This window comes from Pelmatolapia mariae, linkage group LG12 (genome assembly GCF_036321145.2).
Source record: "Pelmatolapia mariae isolate MD_Pm_ZW linkage group LG12, Pm_UMD_F_2, whole genome shotgun sequence".
Classification (NCBI taxonomy): Eukaryota; Metazoa; Chordata; class Actinopteri; order Cichliformes; family Cichlidae; genus Pelmatolapia; species Pelmatolapia mariae.
In genome coordinates this window covers 26,938,231-26,958,900 of record NC_086237.1, presented here as the reverse complement: position 1 = coordinate 26,958,900, position 20,670 = coordinate 26,938,231, and the positions used below count along the sequence as shown (strand labels likewise).

The following is a 20,670-nucleotide window of genomic DNA, read 5'->3' as shown; positions in this document are numbered from 1 at the left end:
ATGGCGAAATGCTCATCAGTTGCTTATTCAGGGCTTGAAATGTTTCACAGGCAGTGTTAAAAAAAACATTCCTCCTTAAATTTGCATAATTAATGTTGCTTAAAAAATTAACTATTGCAAGGCCCAGAGCATGACAACAAAAGAACACTGTGCTCATTGGCAAATAGCACATATTTTGCGAGAAACCCAAGATTGAACCTGAGAATATTAAGATGCTTATCTTCAAAAGTACCTTCTATATACTTTATATGGATACTTTATGAAACACATGCGCTAGATGGAAAACAGACACATTCATATACACACACACAAATACACACACCTAACTCTATTGAAATTTTCTCCTTATGCCATGCATCTGTTTCTACGCCGATTAAATTTAAATCCTTTTCCACGTGTCAATTGTCTGATCTTCACACCTGAGCACAGCCTGATGAATTCTGGAAAAATCTTCAGACCGATCACTGGGATAAGGCCATTATCTTTCCTTCAATCCATGTGGAACAAAATGTCTCCTCCTTTTTGTTCTAATTTGACTATTGTGCTATAACACAAAAAGGCAGTTCACACCTATGGTACTCAGAGGAGCTATTTTATTTTATTTTTAAATTAGATTGCTTTCACAAGCTCATTTTTTCCGTCTATGCTTCCCATCCCTACCATTATTTCCCTGTTTTACCACTGAGATAGACCCTGCAAATAAGCCATGCGAAAGACCTCATCGACCATAGCGGCCCAATGCATAAAAAACATGCTTTGTTTTAAAAGTTGCATTTGTTTTAAAGGTTGTAGATTATTAAGAGATAGTTTTTGGGAATGTATTCTTGCGGACAGGGTTTGCCACCCTGTCAAAATAAATAAAACGGAAACTTGAACTTTCCAACATTTGGTTAACATTGTGAAAAGGTCTAATGAACTCAAACCATGACCTAATCAGATCTAATCAGTCTTGGTGCATAAACATAACTTAAGCAACAAGTAAAAACAAAATGACTAATGAATATGACTAATAGATAAATAAATAAACCATTATTATGCTGCTGCTGAACTTGTGTTTCACCCCCTCTATCCTGCTTTCTTACCTTGTTGTACAAACGAGCCGTACACGAACCACATGGAATTGTACAGCGTTGTTGAAGACACAGATCCCATGGGTAGCCGAGGTGGGTTGAGCCAGTTGAGCAAGTACACCAGGATGCCAACGAGGAGCACGGTGCCTGCGATGCACGCCCACAGTGACAGGTCGAAGGGTGCCAGGCAGGCAAACATGTCCACTGTGCGCTCAGCCTTGCGCAGCAGAACGCCCACAGAATAATCCATGTAGCGTGTGGTGAAGTCCACAACGCTCTCTCGCTCAGGCGTGATGGTCAAGGCAGAAAGTCCCACATCAGCTCGCTGCAAGAGGCAGAGAACAAGTTTGAAGTATTAAAACTGTGAAAATGTGTAAGTGAGGAAGTCAGCCGAAAAATGTGGATTCTTATAGCAGCAGATAGGCTAAGCCTTAAAGTCCATCTGTGCCTTCTCATCACCTAAAATAAAGAATCGAAGGACAGCATGCAAAAAATTTAACAGTTATCTGGAAATATCTGGCATAGAGGAAGAAAATACATGTCACAGTGATGGTAACTAGTAGTTACAATTACAGTACTTTTAAAAATGTCATAATGAACCCCCTTGTACCACCCTACTAAATGTAGATATATCTGACAAATATCAGCAAGAGTAAATCCATATAGGCCCTGGCTCAATTTGCACTTGTATTCTAATATGTGGCGTTTGAATCATTTACAAATTAATTAATTAATCTGTTTTCTGTCAGTATGCTTTCTGAAGCACTTAAAACCTTTCTCTTCACTTGTAAGACTTGTTAAGAGACAACAAATGACTGCTTTAAATATGTGCAAAGATTTTAAGTTGAAAAAACAGCCGTCACTGAGTGCGTCTGCCAAGGAAAACAGGCTGAGCTTAGCTTTAATGCAGAAACAATGATGGATAATTAAAACATTTTCAGTCCCCAGTGCTTGACTAGCAGCTGCAGACATCTGCTTATACTATAATAGGGATTTAAGATGCTGCTGTGAGCGCATGCTGGTGTTTGAAATCTATACTACTGCGAGAGAGGGCACATATTATGAACTTGTTCGATAATGAGATTTTCTTTGTTGCCATAAACAACTGACTCTAGCAAGTTAGGTGAATTTGTAGGCAAACGCTAAGCCCTACAGGTACCGTACACACACAGATTATGCACTTATATAGACACAGACCACATCCACATTCACATACACACACACACACACACACACACACACACACACACAAAAGCAAACAAAAAACTTAATTCCCGCCCTCCATCCAAATTTTACAGTTCAGTGAAAAAACAAAATGCTTAAATGTGCAGAAATTGTCACTTACACTGCATAAGGCAAAAATTTCAGAAATCCTGTAAGATGGCTGTGGGTTGGGACAACAGTGATATGCATACAACAGTGTGTGTGTGTGCGTGTGTGTGTGTGTGTGTGTGTGTGTGTGTGTGTAGGATGAGATGAATTGCCATGCTGACACATGTGGTCAGTCAACATGAAAACTTACAGGAAGCACTCTGGGTAATAATTATCTGGTATAATTTGGTTTTGGAGAGATAAACCTTGTTGCTGACTGATGGGGAAAACAGAATTATTTGCATGTTCAGTTTATTTGCAACTTGTGCTCATCTGTGTACACATAAATATGCATTGTGCTTGAAGCATTTCTCAGTAATTTTGTGAGCCACTGGGGGAGAGGGGGCTAGAAATGTTAAATATAAACTGCAAGTATTCAAGGTCAAGGAAAGGAGAGCCAAGTCTTACAAAATCACTCAAGCCTGACACACAGCCGAAGGAAAATAATGAAGTGATGGAATCGGAAATTTCTGAGAAAACACTGCTCAACTGAAGAAAACAAAAGAAAACAATCAAAGAAAAATATATACTTGACCTAGGGTGAACAAAATGTGCATCAGGTTAATATTGTTTCATCAAAGGACATCAGCGGGTATTGTGCAGATGCAGATATAAACATGAACTTGCACAAACACTTTCACGTAGTCATAAAAAGGTTGTTAAAATTAAATTAGATCTAACTGCATAAAAATAGTGCGTGTTTGGGCTGGAAATTGGAAAAAAAAGTTTTTCCTGCCATTAAGAGATGATCATGGCAGAAAAACACTGTACTACTGATTTGAAAGGATCTGGTAAGATGCACACCTGTAAACCACGTTTTTTAAAATCAAACATTCAAGATGCGATCAAAGTGCAGCAAAATTGAAAAGCAAGCTTTGTTAGTCGAAATCAGGTAACTGACTTTGGCTATTGAAGAATATCCCATTGCTTTGCCTTGAGAGGCTCATGGGCTGCTTTTGCAATGTGCTTTGGGTCATTATCTATTTGCACTGTGAAGTGCTGTTTGATCAGTTTTGCATCATTTGGCTGAATCTGAGCAGAGACTACAGCCTTGTACACTTTACAATTCATCCTGCTACTCCTCTCTGCAGTCACATAAAAAAACCCTCTTGTGCCTGTTTCATTGGCTGCTATATATACATGTGGTATGCTTTGAATCCTGAGCTGTTTATCTCGTTTCCACAGCTTTGTCTTCCATCAGTGTGCTTTAAGTTAATATTGGTTTCATGGACCCACAGAATTTTTTACAGAGCTGTGCAGGTCTTTTTTAGATGTTTTGTGGCAAAGTTTAATCTACCCTTTCTCTTCTTGAGCGTAACCAGTGGTTTACACCTTCTTGTATTTTCATTCATGAAGGGATCTCTTGATTGTAGTCTTTGGCAATGATACGCCTACCTCCTCAAGAGTGTTCATGAATTAGAAAGATGGTGTGAAGGGTGTTTTTCATGACCAGAGAAAGACTTCTGCATTCATTCACTTCAGTTGTCATAAATGATCTTCCAGGCCTTTTGGTGTTGTAAGTGCCTTCCTTTTAAGAACGTACCAGAGATTGCCGATTTGGCTACTCGAAGTTGTCTTATTTTGTTTTTATACTCTAATGATGGACACCTTGCCTTGCTTCAATATCTCTTTGGACCTCATGCTGAGAGTTCCAGTGAACAGCTGCCAAATGCAACTTCCACACTTTGCAACAACTGATCTTTTATCAGCTCATTGTCATGGGATAATGAAAGAACAAAATGGCTGTAATTCCCAAACGTCTAACTTTGTAAAACCCCTCGATTTATAGATGAAAGCTCCCAATTAAATCACATGTTGGTTGCTTTGTTTAAAATCTAATACGGTGGTGGACAGAGGTAAAATTACAAAAACTGCGTTAATAACCAAATATTTTTGGACCTAACTCCACTCTTTCCTCCCCTTTTCCACCTTAGTGTGTGAAGTTCAAAAGAATTGTTCACTTGTGATTGCAGTCACGAATGAATAAAACAGGTAAACTCACCTTAAATGTTGAGTTTAAAACCTAAAATATTTATTTAGTCCTACCTTTGCTCAGACCTCATATTTAATAGGGAAAAAAATATTATCAGTGCACTGGTGTTGTTGCATCCAGTTTTAGCAAAACATAAATTATTTTTAAGCATAAAAGAATGACTTGATTGCAAGAAACTAAGGTAAGCTCAGTATTTATTATTGGCTTCCACATAACAACAGTCAATGAATATTTTAAAGAATCAAAGCCACAGAGGAACAGAAAATGCCTGTCAAATCATGAGTTATTTTCACAAGGTTCACAAGAAACACTTTCCTGTGTTGCCTTATCTTTGAAGATGGACTCCAAGCAAAGCAACAGCAGTCTTGCATGTGCTAGGAGTTTTTCAGATTTGAAATATTTATGATTATTAGTATCATCACGAACAAAACTAAAAAACAGCTTTGACACATATAATAAGGGCACTTTGAGATATAACAGAATGTTAAACAGCAATGAAACTGGTAAATTTTGAAGTATGTCAACTGAAGTCTGTGTCAGTAGGGCTAAGTCATGGTCAAAGTAGTTATTTTTCAAATATGCCAATTTACTACCCTCAATCTAGAGGCCTCTCCATCTTTGGTGAACCCACATTTACAGTGTCACTATATCATCTCCACTTTTCCACTTTCCACTGAAGCAGTTCAAGTGTCTGCCAGCAGTTATACATCAAACACTTGAAGATACTTGAAGCTAGTCAAATTATTATAAAGTTGTTGTGTTTCTCTAGTATGCAAAATCACACAATTTTTCATCTCTGCGCCTCCCAAATCCACTTCAGCTTACATAGTACAATTCTTTATGAATGAGTGTCTAAATCTCTCATTCCAAATTAAAGAAGTTTAAAGACATAAATCCAATGGTTGCCTAGTGGGTGATGATGGAACCCATCCGAGTGTGAACTAAACCTAAGAGAGGCTGTTCTGTTTAGCAAGTGATACGTGTCTACATGCAAGCTTCTCCTTCTGCAGTGATATAGTATAAGCGTGTGCGTAAACAGGGAACATATACTTCTTTTGCAAATTATGGGACATCATTACTTTAGCAGACCATTTTATGCAAACTGGATGTATTTGTTTGCTCATGTGCATTTGTGTATGCAAGTGATCTTCTCACCTTGAAGACTAATTCGCCCATCAGTCCATTCCACTGACCGTCAGGCTGCAAGCTGCCATATTTGTGGTCTGGAGCAACATAGATCTCGTACTTAAAGCCCAGGTAGTTTGACAGAGCATCCAGGACATCGATGGAAAAGCCCTGGTACTTCTTTGGTTTCCCAAGAACATTCTCTGACACCATTACAAACGGCTCCTCCTAGAAGGCAACAAACAGTAAGCGTGTCAGTAAGTCAGTCAAGCAGCCAATCAATGCACCATTCATTCAAGCATCAAATCCCCCATTACCCTAATAACCATGTTAGCAGCACAAAAGATCATTTTGATGGCTGCAGGCATATCTGAGAGAATCTACATTTTACTTTTAAAGATACATGATAATGATACATGCAATGCCTGAAAAGGTAAAACTATATGTTACAGGTAGGCTCTTCTCTGGGGTTTATTTTCTACTACCTACTAGAGATATTAATGCTGCAAATGTGAAAATAATCCTATATGTTATTCTAGAAGAAATCAATGTATGAAAGCAAGCAGACATCTTTCAGCATATGTTCATTATTTAAATTATATGCTGAAGCACCTTTTGAGTGAGTGTATGTTGATTGTAACAAGTGAAAATCATGATTAAGCCCATTATTTGAAGTTCTCATCTCGGCATACTTGTATTCATTTATGGAACCAATTTATTAATTTACTGAAATGGTACCCTGTCTGACAACTTAAAGTGAATTCAAATGTTGAAGATCAATAACTGCACCATAAATTCCAGCAGTTTTGTTTTTAACGGTTCATTCTTAAATACCATTGGGAAGCCTAAATCTCTTGTATATTGATTTCTGGCACTTGGCTCTCTGTTGAGGTTAAATGACATCCAACAGCGTTGTCATTTTAGGCAATTAAGTGAACAAAGCACAAGGGAAAACAAGGGTTTTTTTTAATTTTCGAGGAAAATTTACTTATACAAAAAATAGAAAGCAACATGAGACTTATTTTCATTTCCTACACCTTGGATTATGTATTTTCTTTCCAGCTGTTTACCACACAATTCTTCTTTAATAAATCCTTACTGATGAGTGAAACATTGCAGACCAATGTGTCTTATTTTATGAGACTGTTTGTGCTATTGACAGGATATTGGCTGCACATTAAGCACAGACATTCAAACAGAAACATATACACACAGGCCATTCTACACATTAACTTGGCATTTTCAAATCCTTGCTAGCAGCTGCAGTTCAATAAACTATTAGACAGTGAGTGGACATGCATACCAAGTCCCTCTCTTACCACAAGCATCCATCAATTCAGGTGGGAACACCCACTAACAAAAACAGCCATACATACTGATTTTCCCCTCAGCTGACACTGATTGCTTCCTTATTTGGGGGGTTCTGTAAACCTTTATAAACAAATAGACATGGTGGAGAAAAGCTGGTTGGCATTGTTCTGCAGGGCGTTGCAAGCACAGTAACCTGTTTTCTGATAGCCTAATGCTTCCACTTACCTTTCTATAGTAAATTTAAACATCTGAAGTCAACTTCCAAAAGTAAATCTGGCATTTCAAGAATTAATCTATACTAATGAACCCAGTAGGGAATTTAAGGTGATTTCAAGGCTTTAAGATCAATGAGTTTTGGCAGCATACCCACAAGGGTGCACAATATTAAAGTTGGATACTCAAGCACTTTGACTTAATAACATGAATCCCAAAGAAAAAAAGGTGACTGTCAATCTTGGAATCAAGGCAAAGTAATAGTACAAATTTCCTGATCTACAGTTAATCACACTATATAACTTTTAAACTACATTATGTGTGAAAGACAGAGTAGGTGTGGAAAACACATAACACCAACAGATAACGTTTTTTAAGCTTAAGTTTTATTTTTCCCCCATAGCATTAAAGTATTAAAGTACATTAAAGTATCAAAGAGTTATCATAAATGGCATACATATCAACAATTAGCCATTTCACTATAAGCACTTACCGAACAGAAATATTAGCTGTCTGCTATGATTGAGGCAGCAGCTAGTAGCTATAGCTGCAAAACAATAATATTAATGTATCAAATGCACTTGATTAATTGGCCAACAACAGGTGTGAGGACCTCTATAAAGCAGAAGTTTTGCAGATCTGTGTTAACAAAATAGCAAAGAAGAAAGGCATCAGCAATGGTTTTAGAGAATCAATTCTTGCTGCCCATCAATCTGGGAAAGGTTATATGATCCAAACAATTTCAAATCTATTATTCTACAGTAAGAAGGATTATTCACAAGTGGAAAACCTTCAAGACAGATGCTAATCTTCCCATGAGTAGATATGGAATGGAGCCTATGCGATGCTACTAGTAATGCAGTTAACGTGCTACAAACGTAAAGCTCATAAAAAAAGAAAAACACTGAATAAGTATGGCTTGTTTGGAAGGGCTGCAATGGCAGAACTGGTTTGGTTTACAGAGATACATTCAAACCACAAGACTTCTGGAATATTGTTCATTACACAGATGAGACCAAAGTGCAGATGTTTGGGCATTTGGTGAAAACCAAACACGACATATCAGCACAAACAGCTCATAACACCTGTCAAGCACAGTGGCAGAGGGGGGAAGATTTGGGCTTGTTCTACAGTGATCATGATCAGAGTATTCTACAACCAAATATGAGGCCATGTTGGAAAAAAATCAAAATACTGCAATCACCCAAAGTCTACACTTCAACCCAATTGAAATGCTGTGGCACAACCTCAAGAGTGCTGTGCATAAATGAATACCTGCAAACCTCAATGATCTAAAGAAGGTGTCCGCCAGAAATCCTCCACAATAATGTGAAAAAAAGGCTACTGAATCATGGGGTGTACTTGTAAAAGCGTGTACTCTCTTTTAATCATGAATGTGTTTTATTTTATCTTATCCTATCTCATCTGATCTTATCTTATCTCATCTTATCTTAGCCCGGAGAGAATTAATACACTTGCAGGTATGCAATTGATTTTTTTTTTTCACTTGCAAAATAATGAGGCTATCTAAAAGTCAACAAAGAGTCATGTAACCATCTGAACATTGCTCTGTTTAGTCTGACTTTAAACTGTTGGGCTAAATCACTTCTCAGTAAATGGTTAACAGACTGAAATCTTGCAAGAAAATTATCCTTTGAGATGTAGTATTACTGTGATGTTAATCTGTATCTCTCGAGTTGCTTTTCTTTCTCTGTTTTTTTCCTTACAGCCCCTTTGTTTCTCTTGCCACTTACCAGCTGACATATACCACTTTGCATCTTTCCACAGTGCAATGTCTGTAGATTCTAGTTTTCCCTGAACATATGTCTAGAACACCTCATCTTCACACATCCATCAAGCTACAATACTCCCGCTTGTCACCATGCAGTATATAATCTCACGTCCCTTGAAGTTACTGTTCCCATGTCTCATTTCCATCATTTCCCCTAACTTTCCTCAAGACTAATTCCTGTAACTGGAAATGTTCCTCTTATTCTTTTTGGAAAAAAATACCAGAAACAGGAATTGCTCCCTCCACAAAGACTAAGTAATACCACTTGAAGTTCCCTCTAAGGAATGCTAGTTTTGACAGAGTCATGTGGTAAGCTATGCCACTGTGATCATTTCCAAAACACTCTGAGAAATGTATGTGTACCGTAAAAGTAAAATCTATTTTGAAAAGCCCAGACAGTGCCTGCAGTAGATTAGATTTTATATTGTGTGATAATGATTTTTCTCTCAGTTTCAGTTTGGTAAAGAAAGACGATATAAAGTTCAGAACAACAGAAAAGCAATTCAAATTGAGACGCAAAGAAAAATGTACACTAAATTCATATTTAGTGTACGAGACAGCGGACAAGTTCTTCTTCTTTAGAGAGCTCTTTTTTTATATAGGAATTATGTTTTCATTAGTGTATAGACAATCATCTGTATCTATAGAGCACTGTCACATTCTCCATAGTCGACCATGTTTATTCTCCAAGAACAGACAAACCAAACAGGCTCTATCAGCAGCCTTTTGTATTTTGAGTTTGCATTCACTTAAGGCTCTTCTAAGCACTTGGAAAAGGATGGGTAAGCAGTTGGTTGCAATCTCCAACCTCATCATTAGACTGAATCCTACAGATTGTCCCTTTAAAATACATTTTATTGTTAGATGGACTATCAAATGAAAGTAAAGGCACAACTGTCAAATTGTAAACATCATTTAATTTGATTGCTAATTCATCAATCTTCAGTGATCAATATCATTAGCCACCTTGCAAAACAAATTTGACATTAATTACACTTGTGGTTACTGTGTGTCTTATCTTCCTTCAAAGTAAAACTTTACTTTTTATTCAGAGAGAACATTGTGAGCTCTCTTCATTATCTCCAAAAATATGAACTCAAGTTAAAAAGGGACATATTTTGCCTTTGGCTGCATATTTGGGCTACTGTAGCTAAATCCACAGCTTGCTACTTAAATCAGAGAAATGTGCACCCTCGCAGAAAAAAGGACAAGACCACTACATATGATGAAAAGAAGAAAGCCATGCTGCTGAGATTAATCAAATTAATTTAGAAACATATATAAGTCAGTAATTTTAGATTTTTAGGCCAGCTGTCTATATAATCTTACATATAGTATAAAGAAAACCACATTTCGATAACTGCTGAAAGCTCTTAAACTATATTTTTCAGTTTTAAAACATCAATTTTGGCTGATTGTGTCACTTGTGCCCAAAGGTTTTTCTACCCCGAGTCTGTATTACAAAGAAGGATTTATTCTTATCCAGCTAACTTCACTGTTAACCAGAGTTTTCAGTACCCTGAAATTGGGTCACTTCTTACTGGGGTATATTGCTACGGTAACTTATGTTGCAAAACTAACCTGCTCTAGAGCAGGTTATGAAATCCTACTGACCAAATAGCATCACCACTCCTGCAAGATCCCTCTGTGCATGGATAGCAGGAGGTACAAGGGTCTGAAGTTTTTTAATAATGTCTAATGTCTTTGTGTTTCCCCAGTGAGCATCAGCATTAAATGCAGATTGAAATATGACAGACTTTAATATACTATATAGTATTTAATATAGTAGCTCTTCTCCAGTCTTACTGAACAAAACCCATGCAGTACATTTAATACTAAACTACTGTACATGGCTTTTCCTCCCACACATCCATAAGTGCCTGCACACTTATGGATAATAACCGAAACAATTTACACATGGAAAGATCTGGGAACGCACATGGACATTTCACACCCTTTCTAGCCTTTTCTGCTATTAGGCCGACAAGGGGGATCAGGCATTCTGGGTAAAACACAAACATTTTTACACAGGCAAAGCTACAGAACAGGAAGACAGGAAGAGCAACACAACACAAACTTAAAAGTGTGCAAACAATACACCTTCTCACATTACTAGAGATACTCCTTCCCAAAGATGAGAAGAGGGACAATATTCACAGCCCATATCCTTTTTGCCTTTAAGGATGATGAAAATCAAAGACTGAAAAAATGTATGAAAAGATCAGTAAAAAGGGATAGCCACAAAGATGTCTAGCATTATCGCTTTTTTTCCTCTGTTTCTCACTTCAAAGGGGGGATATGAAGAATTTATAGCTGTGAATCTTTAAAGCACTCATGGGATATACTCAAATCGATGCTGCGGGCGAGGCAGATAGAGCTGGAAAGCCAGAGTCCCACCACCATCAAGACTCCATCACATAGTTGTCAAATGTCAAAATGAAGGCTAATGAAATTATGATAGCTTGGTCCATTAGTGAGCTCACCGTGGTAGGTATTCTTTGGCTTTTATGACCCCTATCTTTACTCCTAACACTGTCTGATAAACTGTTTTTTTTCATGCTCTCACATAAGCTCTTAAGCTGTCCCTAGATCCATTCCCATATATATATAAAGTGGAATGATTGGCACAAAAGGACAGATTTATAAAGGAGCAAAAGTTTGAAATGTCAAATTAATACAGTCCCTCCTGATTCTTCAGGATGAACAAAAGGAAAAGTTGTATATACAAAAGACTGAAATCAGTCTTCTTTGTCTTTGGACAATTGGAAATCTTGTCATAATCGAAGAACAGACACACGCACAGATTAACAAACTGGCCAGTTAAACTCACCAGAACAGTGACAACTCGTAGCACAACTCCCCTCATGTTGTTTTCCAATTTTCTGTCTGTCAGAGTGCCATTCAATCCATGAACTGGGTCCCATGTGGCTAGCTGTAATGTACACAAACAGAAACACACAGAAACACACCAAACAGTTAGTTACACAGAAATCTGAAACATAAGGCTGGTTAATTCCTCAGTAAGAACAAAAACTTAGCGATTCATCAATCACATGCTTGGATTTATCCAAACACTGCAATGTAAGTATCACTGATATCATTGAAATCCAAAAAGACTGGTTGTTTAACAGAGCCATATCAAAATGAAGCTAGATTTCAGTGTTTTTCCACAATCTTTTAAATATTCAAAATAAACTGTAAGCTTGCAGTGTTTTAACTACCTTTATTTAACAGTGTGTTAAGTTATTGTTTTGAACAAAATGATAATTATCTCTGGTGCACTATGGTAGTTTCACCACTTTGGTAGCTTATTTCCAGCCCAGATGGACTCACACGCAATGCCAGAATACACAGTTGTAATGGTGATACACTTCATCAAACATAAAAAAGAACAAACTTCTCTCATATATATATATATATATATATATATATATATATATATATATATATATATATATATATATATATATATATATATATATATATATATATATATATATATATATATATATATATATATATATATATATGTATGGCCACACAAAGGTTTCCTTTTTTAAACGCAGCTCAATTTCTTGAAAGTTCACTCGAAAGAAAAGTACTGTTCACAAAATAGTGTGTCCCTTAAATACTTGTGTAATGAGCAATAAAACAAGAAAATAGTCTTCTAGTCTCAGCTTAAAAGTAAACAGGCTTTTTGTCTTTACGGAGACCAACCATAAAAATGAAAAGCCTGTTCATCTACCTGATTTTTGTCAACACATGGAAGTGCTTAACAGTTCGACAAATTCAGCTTCACGTAAGTTTTCCTACGTTTATTTTTTAATTCCACAAAATTTTATTTTTTTCATTTTGTTCCACACATTTACTGAACATCTTTTTTTGTACACTGGGTGCAGTTAGTACTGAGCATCATGAATATTGCACTCTAATCTATTTCTGGAAATTAAAAAGAGTCAATTAAGCAAAATAAGGATTTCGACTAACTAATCTATGGGTGACCAACCAGAATGTCCCAATTAAAAAACCTTCTTGTGAACCACCAATCAGGCATATTCACATTTCAGCTACACATTTAACTCATCGAACTTTTATGTCTTATGTTTTGACGGTTCCCATTCCATATTCCCGCTAATCGCCAAAAAACCCTTGATCAAATTTCTCTAGAATTTATAGCTTACAATCTGCAGTTCACCCCCAAGTGCATGATGCATAATGTGAAAAAGGACACAAGGCTTATATGATTGCTTCAGCACGATATCCCATATCATTACAAAATTTGACTTAACTGAGCACTGAATTAATTACCTTCTGAATTACCTAGGACCCCAACATAATCATAAACAGCACATAATATATTGCTTTAACTCCCAGTATACAAGATTTCATCTATTTCCTTCTGACCCAGACTTCTATCAAATTGCATCATAAACACCCATTTTTTTTTCTCTTCCTCTGGACCAAATTATTTAATCTGCCTGATGTTTTCAATAAAATATTGTTTTTAACTTCAAAGATCAGACTAGTCTGTTTTCCCTGTGGAGATAGAGGCAGTAGGAAAAAAAAACAGGGGGGGAAAAAACTGTTTTTTGTGTATCACAAGCACACTATGATACACACAAAACTGCATGGGATGATTTGTATTTAAAAGAAAACACAAACACATCAGAGAAGCAGAGGGCACAGTGCAGAGGGAAATACGGGATTATCCATTTTTCTAAAGCCAGAAGTTACTGTTGGATATACAGTTTTCTGCCAATTTGGATCAATTCTCTTTTGGGACCAGTACTTATGGTAAAGCTTCTCTAAAGTTGTGGCTTTTTTCACGCCCTGCCACATCCTGTTTGAAGTTGGGTTTTTTTTTTCAGAATCAAAGCCAACAGTTTAAATCACTCCTCGTGGAATGATTTTTGTAGACATGGATCATGTGTGTGAGTTAATTCTAGATTTGCCATTAGAAGCCGGTGGGAGATATAGGAGAGGTGGAGGAAGATCTCAGCCTGGGCGTCTATTGTCTTGTGTAGTCTGGAAGATGAGTGGATGACGGGGTGGGTGCAGTTTTCTCTGTGGTGGGGTCGGGTGGGCTGTCCCGGGCTCTGTGAGGCTGGGCGGCGCTGCTGAACTGGGCCCCGGTCCGGATGGGCCTGGGCCCCCTTTCCCGGGTTGCAGAGTATGGGGGTGCCTACTGGGGTCAGCGGAGGAGCTGGCCCCAGGGAGGGGTCACTTGTCCCTCCCTTCCTTCCCTCCCCATCTCCAGCTGCCTCCCTCTTCCCGCTCCACCACAATCACCCACACATGCAGGGCCTTGGGGTAGGGGTGTGTCACCAGGGTGCAGAGGAGGCATCCCCCCCTCTGTCCCCTTCTGGCTGCCTGTGCCTCAATTTTATCCCACAACTTAGACATTCACATTACTCACACTCTCATAACACATACATATAGGACCTTGGGGGTGGGCACGCTACACGGAATCCAAAAGACCATCAGGGTGTACAACCTCACCCCTGGCGTCGTTGCCCACCTCTCAATTTTAAATACACGTAGACACTGAGGGCTATCAGGAGGGGCTATGCGCTTACCTGCTGCTCTCTCTCGCAGGTAGCTCCATGACCTCCTGGGTTTTAAATGCACCTTAGAACACACATACACCAACACTACATATGAGCGGGCGGAGGAAGGTTTGGAGTCTTCACACACCCCCGTTCTCTGCTGCCTGTTGGAGCAGGGGAGCTAGGAGGAGGAGTTGGCCGTCCGATTGGGGTCTGGAATGTGGGGCCTCCCTGCTGCTGCCAAGCCGGGGCAGTCTGCTTCTCTCCACCCCAGGGAAAAGGGTAACACTACCTGGGTCTGGGTGCAGTTTCCCCCTCCAGGGGCAAGGGTACCTAGACCTGGGGCTTAGAGTATGCTTGGGGAGTGTGATTGTGTGTACAGTGTCTATTTATGTCTGTCTCCACGTTGGGTGAGTGCTGAGTAATTGCATATGAGAGCATGAGGGTGGGAATGGATGTTTGTATCTGTGTGTGCCTGTATGTCTGTGTCTATATGTCAGGTCGGGTATCAGACGCCACCTCTCTAGGGACATCTCAGGCCCTCCAAGGTATGGAGGCCTATCTCTCCCCACCACTCCCCCTGCCAGTGGCAGACGCCCTCAGACATCGGTGCGTTGGTGGTTCTTTGTGTCCGGGGATGGTCGTCCGGGTACCCACCGGCTCACTCCTGGTGGCTGCTTGTCGGGGCCTGGAGCCTGGGGCTCGCTCGGGCCACTTCGGGGATGGGGTGCCCTCGGCCTCTCGGCCTGGGGCTCGGTCACTCTGGCACAGCTGGCTGCCGGCGGAGCTCACGGGCACGTCACTGCAACCCCCCCTGGCTTCTGCTCTGCGGCTGCTGAGTGACCCCTCATCTGGGGCTCTCCTCAGCTCTTTCTGGGATAGTGGCGCGGCTGCCCCTCTGTTGGTCTTCCTTGGTCTCTTGTGTTCTGAGGACCTCTGGATGTCTGGAGTCTTGATCTCCTCCATACCTGCTTCATGCCCTGGAGGACGGGGCTGTGGCTCCCCACACCCTCTAGCAGATCATTACATGAAGGAACCTTTTAAATACAAGCGCGTTCATGCTCACAGGTGTACACACGGGTGCTCACACACACAAACTACACCCTTTTTGGCTCCTACCTCAAAGCACACTGTGCGCTGTCGATCTTACGTGCTGCACAATAATGTTTAATATTAAGTATTTACTGTTATATTCCCATAGATCATCGTAATGATGTTGTTTATTATATTGCTTTTTTTTCTGCTTGTTTTCTCTTTTTTCTTTCTCAACAGGTGATCCAGGAGATCGATATACAGTTAAGCCCATAATTATTCATAACCCTGCCAAATATTGACTTAAAGTTACTTTTGTTCAATAAGCAAGTTCTTTTTTGAGCAGAAATGACACAGGTGTCTCCCCAAAGATAATAAGACGATGTACAAGAGGCATCATTGTGGAAAAAAATATTTCTCAGGTTTTATTTATATTTTAGCAAAAAGTATCATGTCCAGAATTATTCATACCCTTCTCAATAATCAATAGAAAAAAGCCTTTATTGGCTATTACAGCAATCAAACGCTTCCTATAATTGCAGACCAGCTTTTTGCATGTCTCCACAGGCATTTTTGCCCATTCATCTTTAGCAATGAGCTCCAAATCTTTCAGGTTGGAGGGTCTTCTTGCCATCACCCTGATCTTTAGCTCCCTCCACAGATTCTCAGTTGGATTCAAGTCAGGACTCTGGCTAGGCCACTGCAAAACGTTAATGTTGTTGTCTGCTAACCATTTCTTCACCACGTTTGCTGTATGTTTTGGGTTATTGTCGTGCTAAAATGTCCACTGGTTCCCAAGGCCAAGTTTTTCTGCAGACTGCCTGATGTTGTTGTTGAGAATCTTCATGTATTGCTCTTTTTTCATGGTGCTGTTTACTGTGATTAGGTTCCATGGTCCATTGGCTAAAAAAACACCCCCAAAGCATTAGGTTCCCACCACCATGTTTGACAGTGGGGATGGTGTTCTGTGAGTTGAAGGCTTCTCCATTTTTATGCCAAATGAAGGCAACATCATTGTGACCAAATAATTCAATTTTTGTTTCATCTGACCATAACACTGAAGACCAGAAACCTTCTTCTTTGTCCAGATGAGCATTTGCAAAGGCCAAATGAGCTTTTGCATGCCTTAGAAGTGCCTGGAGAAGTGGCGTTTTCCTTGGTCTGCATCCGTGGAACCCAACAGTGTCCGTTGGACTGTCTGGCTTGAGACATTGCCACCAGCAGAGCCCAGATTCACCAGAATGGCCTTGGTGGTGATCCTTGGATTCTTTTTCACCTCTCTCACTAGTCTCCTGGCCAGCACAGGTTTCACTTTTGGCTTCCGACAACGTCCTCTGAGATTTTCCACAGTGCGGAACATCTTGTATTTTTTAATAATACTTTGCACTGTGGCCACTGGAACTTGAAAACATTTGGATATGGCCTTGTAGCCCATTCCTCACTTGTGAGCAGCCACAATGCACAGCTGCAGGTCCTCACTGAGTTCCTTTGTCTTAGCCATGAATGTCCACAGACCACCTGCAGAGAGCTGCTGTTTTTCACCTGTTGAGTTGATCAAAACAGCTATTTCCAATTAATCAGGGTAATTAGGATGCTTTAGAACAGCTTTGACTATTTGGAATGGATGGAACTTTGGATTTTCCCAGAGACTGTGACAGTTTGTGAAGGGTATGAATAATTCTGGACATGATACTTTTTGCTCAAATGTAAATAAAAGCTGAGAAATATTTTTTTTCCACAATGATGCGTCTTGTACATCATCTTATTATCTTTTGTGAGACGCCTGTGTCATTTCCAGTCAAAAAATAACTTGCTAGTTGAATAAAAGTAACTTTAAGTCAAAATTTGCCAGGGGTATGAATAATTTTGGGCTTAACTGTATGTATTTTTTGTCTGCTTATTTTGTTGGTTTTTGGTTTTTTTTGCCCTTTATCACCATTCCTCTTCCCTGCTGTTTTTCTTTCCCTCTTTCTTTCTCCCCTTTCTTTTCCCCAGTCAAGTCTGTCCCGTATTTAGCAGGTTAAAATAAAATAAACAATAAAAGGCGAATCAAATAGACCAATACGGCAAGGCTGGGTTGGTCGATTTGGTAAAGTAAATCCGTTGGGCATCTTTCTTTGCCTTTAGACAATAATTCTGATGGCAAAAGAGCCAAACGGGACAGGCAAAAAAAAAAGAAAAAGAAAAGAAAAAAGAAGCCGGTGCTGTATTATAACTACTTTTTGACTTATTCTTGTGGTGTTTCTCCCATGACTTTTTTTTACCCTCTTAGTTCCTGTCTGTCTGTGGTTGTGTCTTTCTTCACCTCTGGTAAAAGTGCGAAAAGTTACACCCACTCTACCACCAACTAAGTCATTATGTTTGTCTTCCCTTTATATTGTTGCTACATTATATCAAAGATTCAGATGAACCACCATGCATGGAGTGTTTCACACCAAATCCAGCACCCTGAGAAAAGAAGAAGGCCAGGGACTAGTGATTGTCAGAACCGCTGTCCAGGATGAGACAACAAACATCAGTGAGTACATCAGAAAGATGGCCACAACTGACCGCATGTTTAGTGAATAGCTCAGACAGCAGAAACACAAGAAAGAAGAGGAGCAAGGCCCCTGCACGGTGTGTATCATTGGCAGATAGAGGAAGTGGCTAACATCCAGAAGTCCTACCAGTGGCTGGACAAAGCTGGACTGAAAGACAGCACAGAGGCACTAATCATGGCAGCACAGGAACAAGCTCTGAGGGTGGTAGAGAATGACCGAGCTAAGATCCTGTGGGACTTCCAGATACAGACAGACAAACTGATGATGGCTAATCAACCGATAGTAATGGTGGTGGACAAGCAGAGGAAGACGGCTGTAGTGATAGATGTAGCGATACCGAATGACAGCAACATCAGGAAGAAGGAACACGAGAAGCTGTAAAAGTGCTAGAAGCTCAGAAAAGAACTGGAGAAGATGTGGAGGGTGAAGGTAACAGTGGTCCCAGTGGTAATCGGAGCACTCGGTGCAGTGACCCCCCAAGCTGTGCGAGTGGCTCCAGCAGATCCCAGGAACAACATCCGAGATCTCTGTCCAGAAGAGCGCAGTCCTAGGAACAGCTAAGATACCCTCATATAACGTGGCATTAGTCTATTTTCTCCATCCTTGATGTTTCTTTGTTGTCATTACTTATGCAACCTTTTATGAGTACTTTTTTGTTTTGTTTTGCTTTCTTTTTGTGTGTGTGCCGTTTCTTTCTGTAGCCTGCCTGGCTACCTGTTTATGCCTTTCCTCATGAGTGAACCATAACAGACAGCACTGTTGATCAATGGGGAGAGAGTAACTATCACTGGGGATTTCATCCATTACACATTTAAATGTGTTAATACTGCATGTCCACAGGTACTTTTTACATTTCTAATCTCTTATTTGATATCTCAAGCATGCGTGGGTGTACTTCACTGGCATCTTCCCAACATCACTGAAGCACCTTTTTCAACATCTTTAAGCATTCTTGCTGTTAAACTAAGCTGATGTGCGCTTGAACTGCCAATACCAGAGTAGACATGCAGGGCTTTTATAAATGCACGCTGTGAGCAAGGTCCTGCCCTTTAAAAGAGTCTTTATTATTTTTATTTGCAACGTGCCCTCTTTGTTGCTCCTTGTAGTGGAAAATATTACAACCTTTATCATTCCTATTAGACCAGAGAGTCCAGTGACCTTAGATAATTCACACAAGAGCCTCATCAACCTTCACTGTGAGCCGGATATATGAGGGTGTGTAGGATGTACAACTGTCTTATTGTTATGTGTTATTGCAACCATACAACATTGTTGCCGTTCCAGCACTTAAATCAACAATACAGTGCTCATCTTTGCTCATCTTTCTGCATTTACCCAAATCACACAGACAAACCCAAGTAAATCAAATTCCATGCTATCCGTGTTTTTGCCTGGAGAGGGAGATGTGGAGCTAAATGTAGCTCATTCCTCTATTTCATAACAGCCCAAAATACAGAGGTATCTGTAAACCTGTATTTCTCTTAATATTAGCCTGCTAACCTTTATTTTGCAACACAGAAAAACTACTACTGAATTCTTTTTTCCACAAACCCACTGTCAATACAGTCCTTAATAAAAGTGTGTGAATGTGTTTGTACACGCTACTCTTTTGCTGCGCCTGTCTGCTGTTTATATGTGTGGCAACAGAAGCAAACTTGGGAAAGGAGATTGTGGTAACATGAAAAAGATAGAAAGGTCTCACGAATAAAAACACAGGTGAGAAACAGTTAACACAAACCAAACAGCGACACTTAGGGAGGAAAAAAGAGATATGGAGATGGGTGAACCTCGTGCAAGACAAACAAGATGTTGATAGGTGTTAAACAAAGATGATGACACACTGTAAAAAAAAATAGTTGCAGCACAGCAGTTGCCATAAGCGCTTCTAAAAGTGTGAATGCTTATAATCAATAAAATATTAGTCCTGCAGCAAAATGCCGATTAGAAAGCCAAAAGCAGACTCTGTTTTTCACTTTACATTCACACCTGACCACATCTGTAGGAAAACAAATCCATACAACAACACATATAAGTCAACCTGCTCCAAAGAGAACATTATCTAAAATCCAGCAAAGGGATTATAAGCGGAACTCATAATAAAAAAAAAATGTTCAGCGAGACACACATTTTTACACAGACACACACACAAAAGCCTTTGGCTAACAGCAAAAGCACACCTGCTATGGCACTCTGTAATCCTGGCTTCCACAGAGCTGTTGAGCTATGCAGCAGTGAGCCCCAACAGTGGTAATCAAAACTCAGTGATTGTACTGAGATAAGAGTTAGTGATAGTGAAAGAGTTAAAAAATCAAAACCACATGGTTTTGCTTCATTAGTGTTTCCTGTACTGCCTCCCGGAGACAGGAATTGCCTACTGTAGTCATCTTACCCTTAAGCAAGGCACTTAATATTTATTTCTTGGGACTGCATTAATAAAACAAGAGTTCCTAAAAGACTGGTTTAATAACCACGTGCATTTGCACTAGTTAAATCAGTCAATTGTTCCAGCTACTGATAAGGTGCTAGATCCTACAGAAACAATGTGGACAGAGAATATGCACAATAACACAGAAAAGCAGTGAACCCAATGAGGCAGTCTATTGCATTCTGCATAGCATTTAGTTATAAGTCAATAAGATTAGGCAAAACATATCAATCACTAAAAGCAAAGGACTAA

General features: G+C 39.5%; 1 protein-coding gene across 5 annotated transcripts in view; it reads right to left on the bottom strand.

The window, feature by feature from the left end:
• Positions 1 to 20,670, bottom strand: part of grid2 (glutamate receptor, ionotropic, delta 2) — a 520,752-nt gene that overhangs the window by 96,919 nt on the left and 403,163 nt on the right. For all 5 annotated transcript variants that reach the window (XR_010095293.1, XR_010095292.1, XM_063489804.1 and 2 more), the window contains exons 9-11: positions 11,706 to 11,807; positions 5,590 to 5,787; positions 1,083 to 1,395 (exon numbers count right to left, since the gene is read on the bottom strand). Coding sequence is in view for 3 of the 5 variants with exons in the window: in XM_063489804.1 (XP_063345874.1) it covers positions 1,083 to 1,395; positions 5,590 to 5,787; positions 11,706 to 11,807 (613 nt within the window). In the remaining 2 variants the exon portion in view is untranslated. The remainder of the gene's footprint in view (positions 1 to 1,082; positions 1,396 to 5,589; positions 5,788 to 11,705; positions 11,808 to 20,670) is intronic.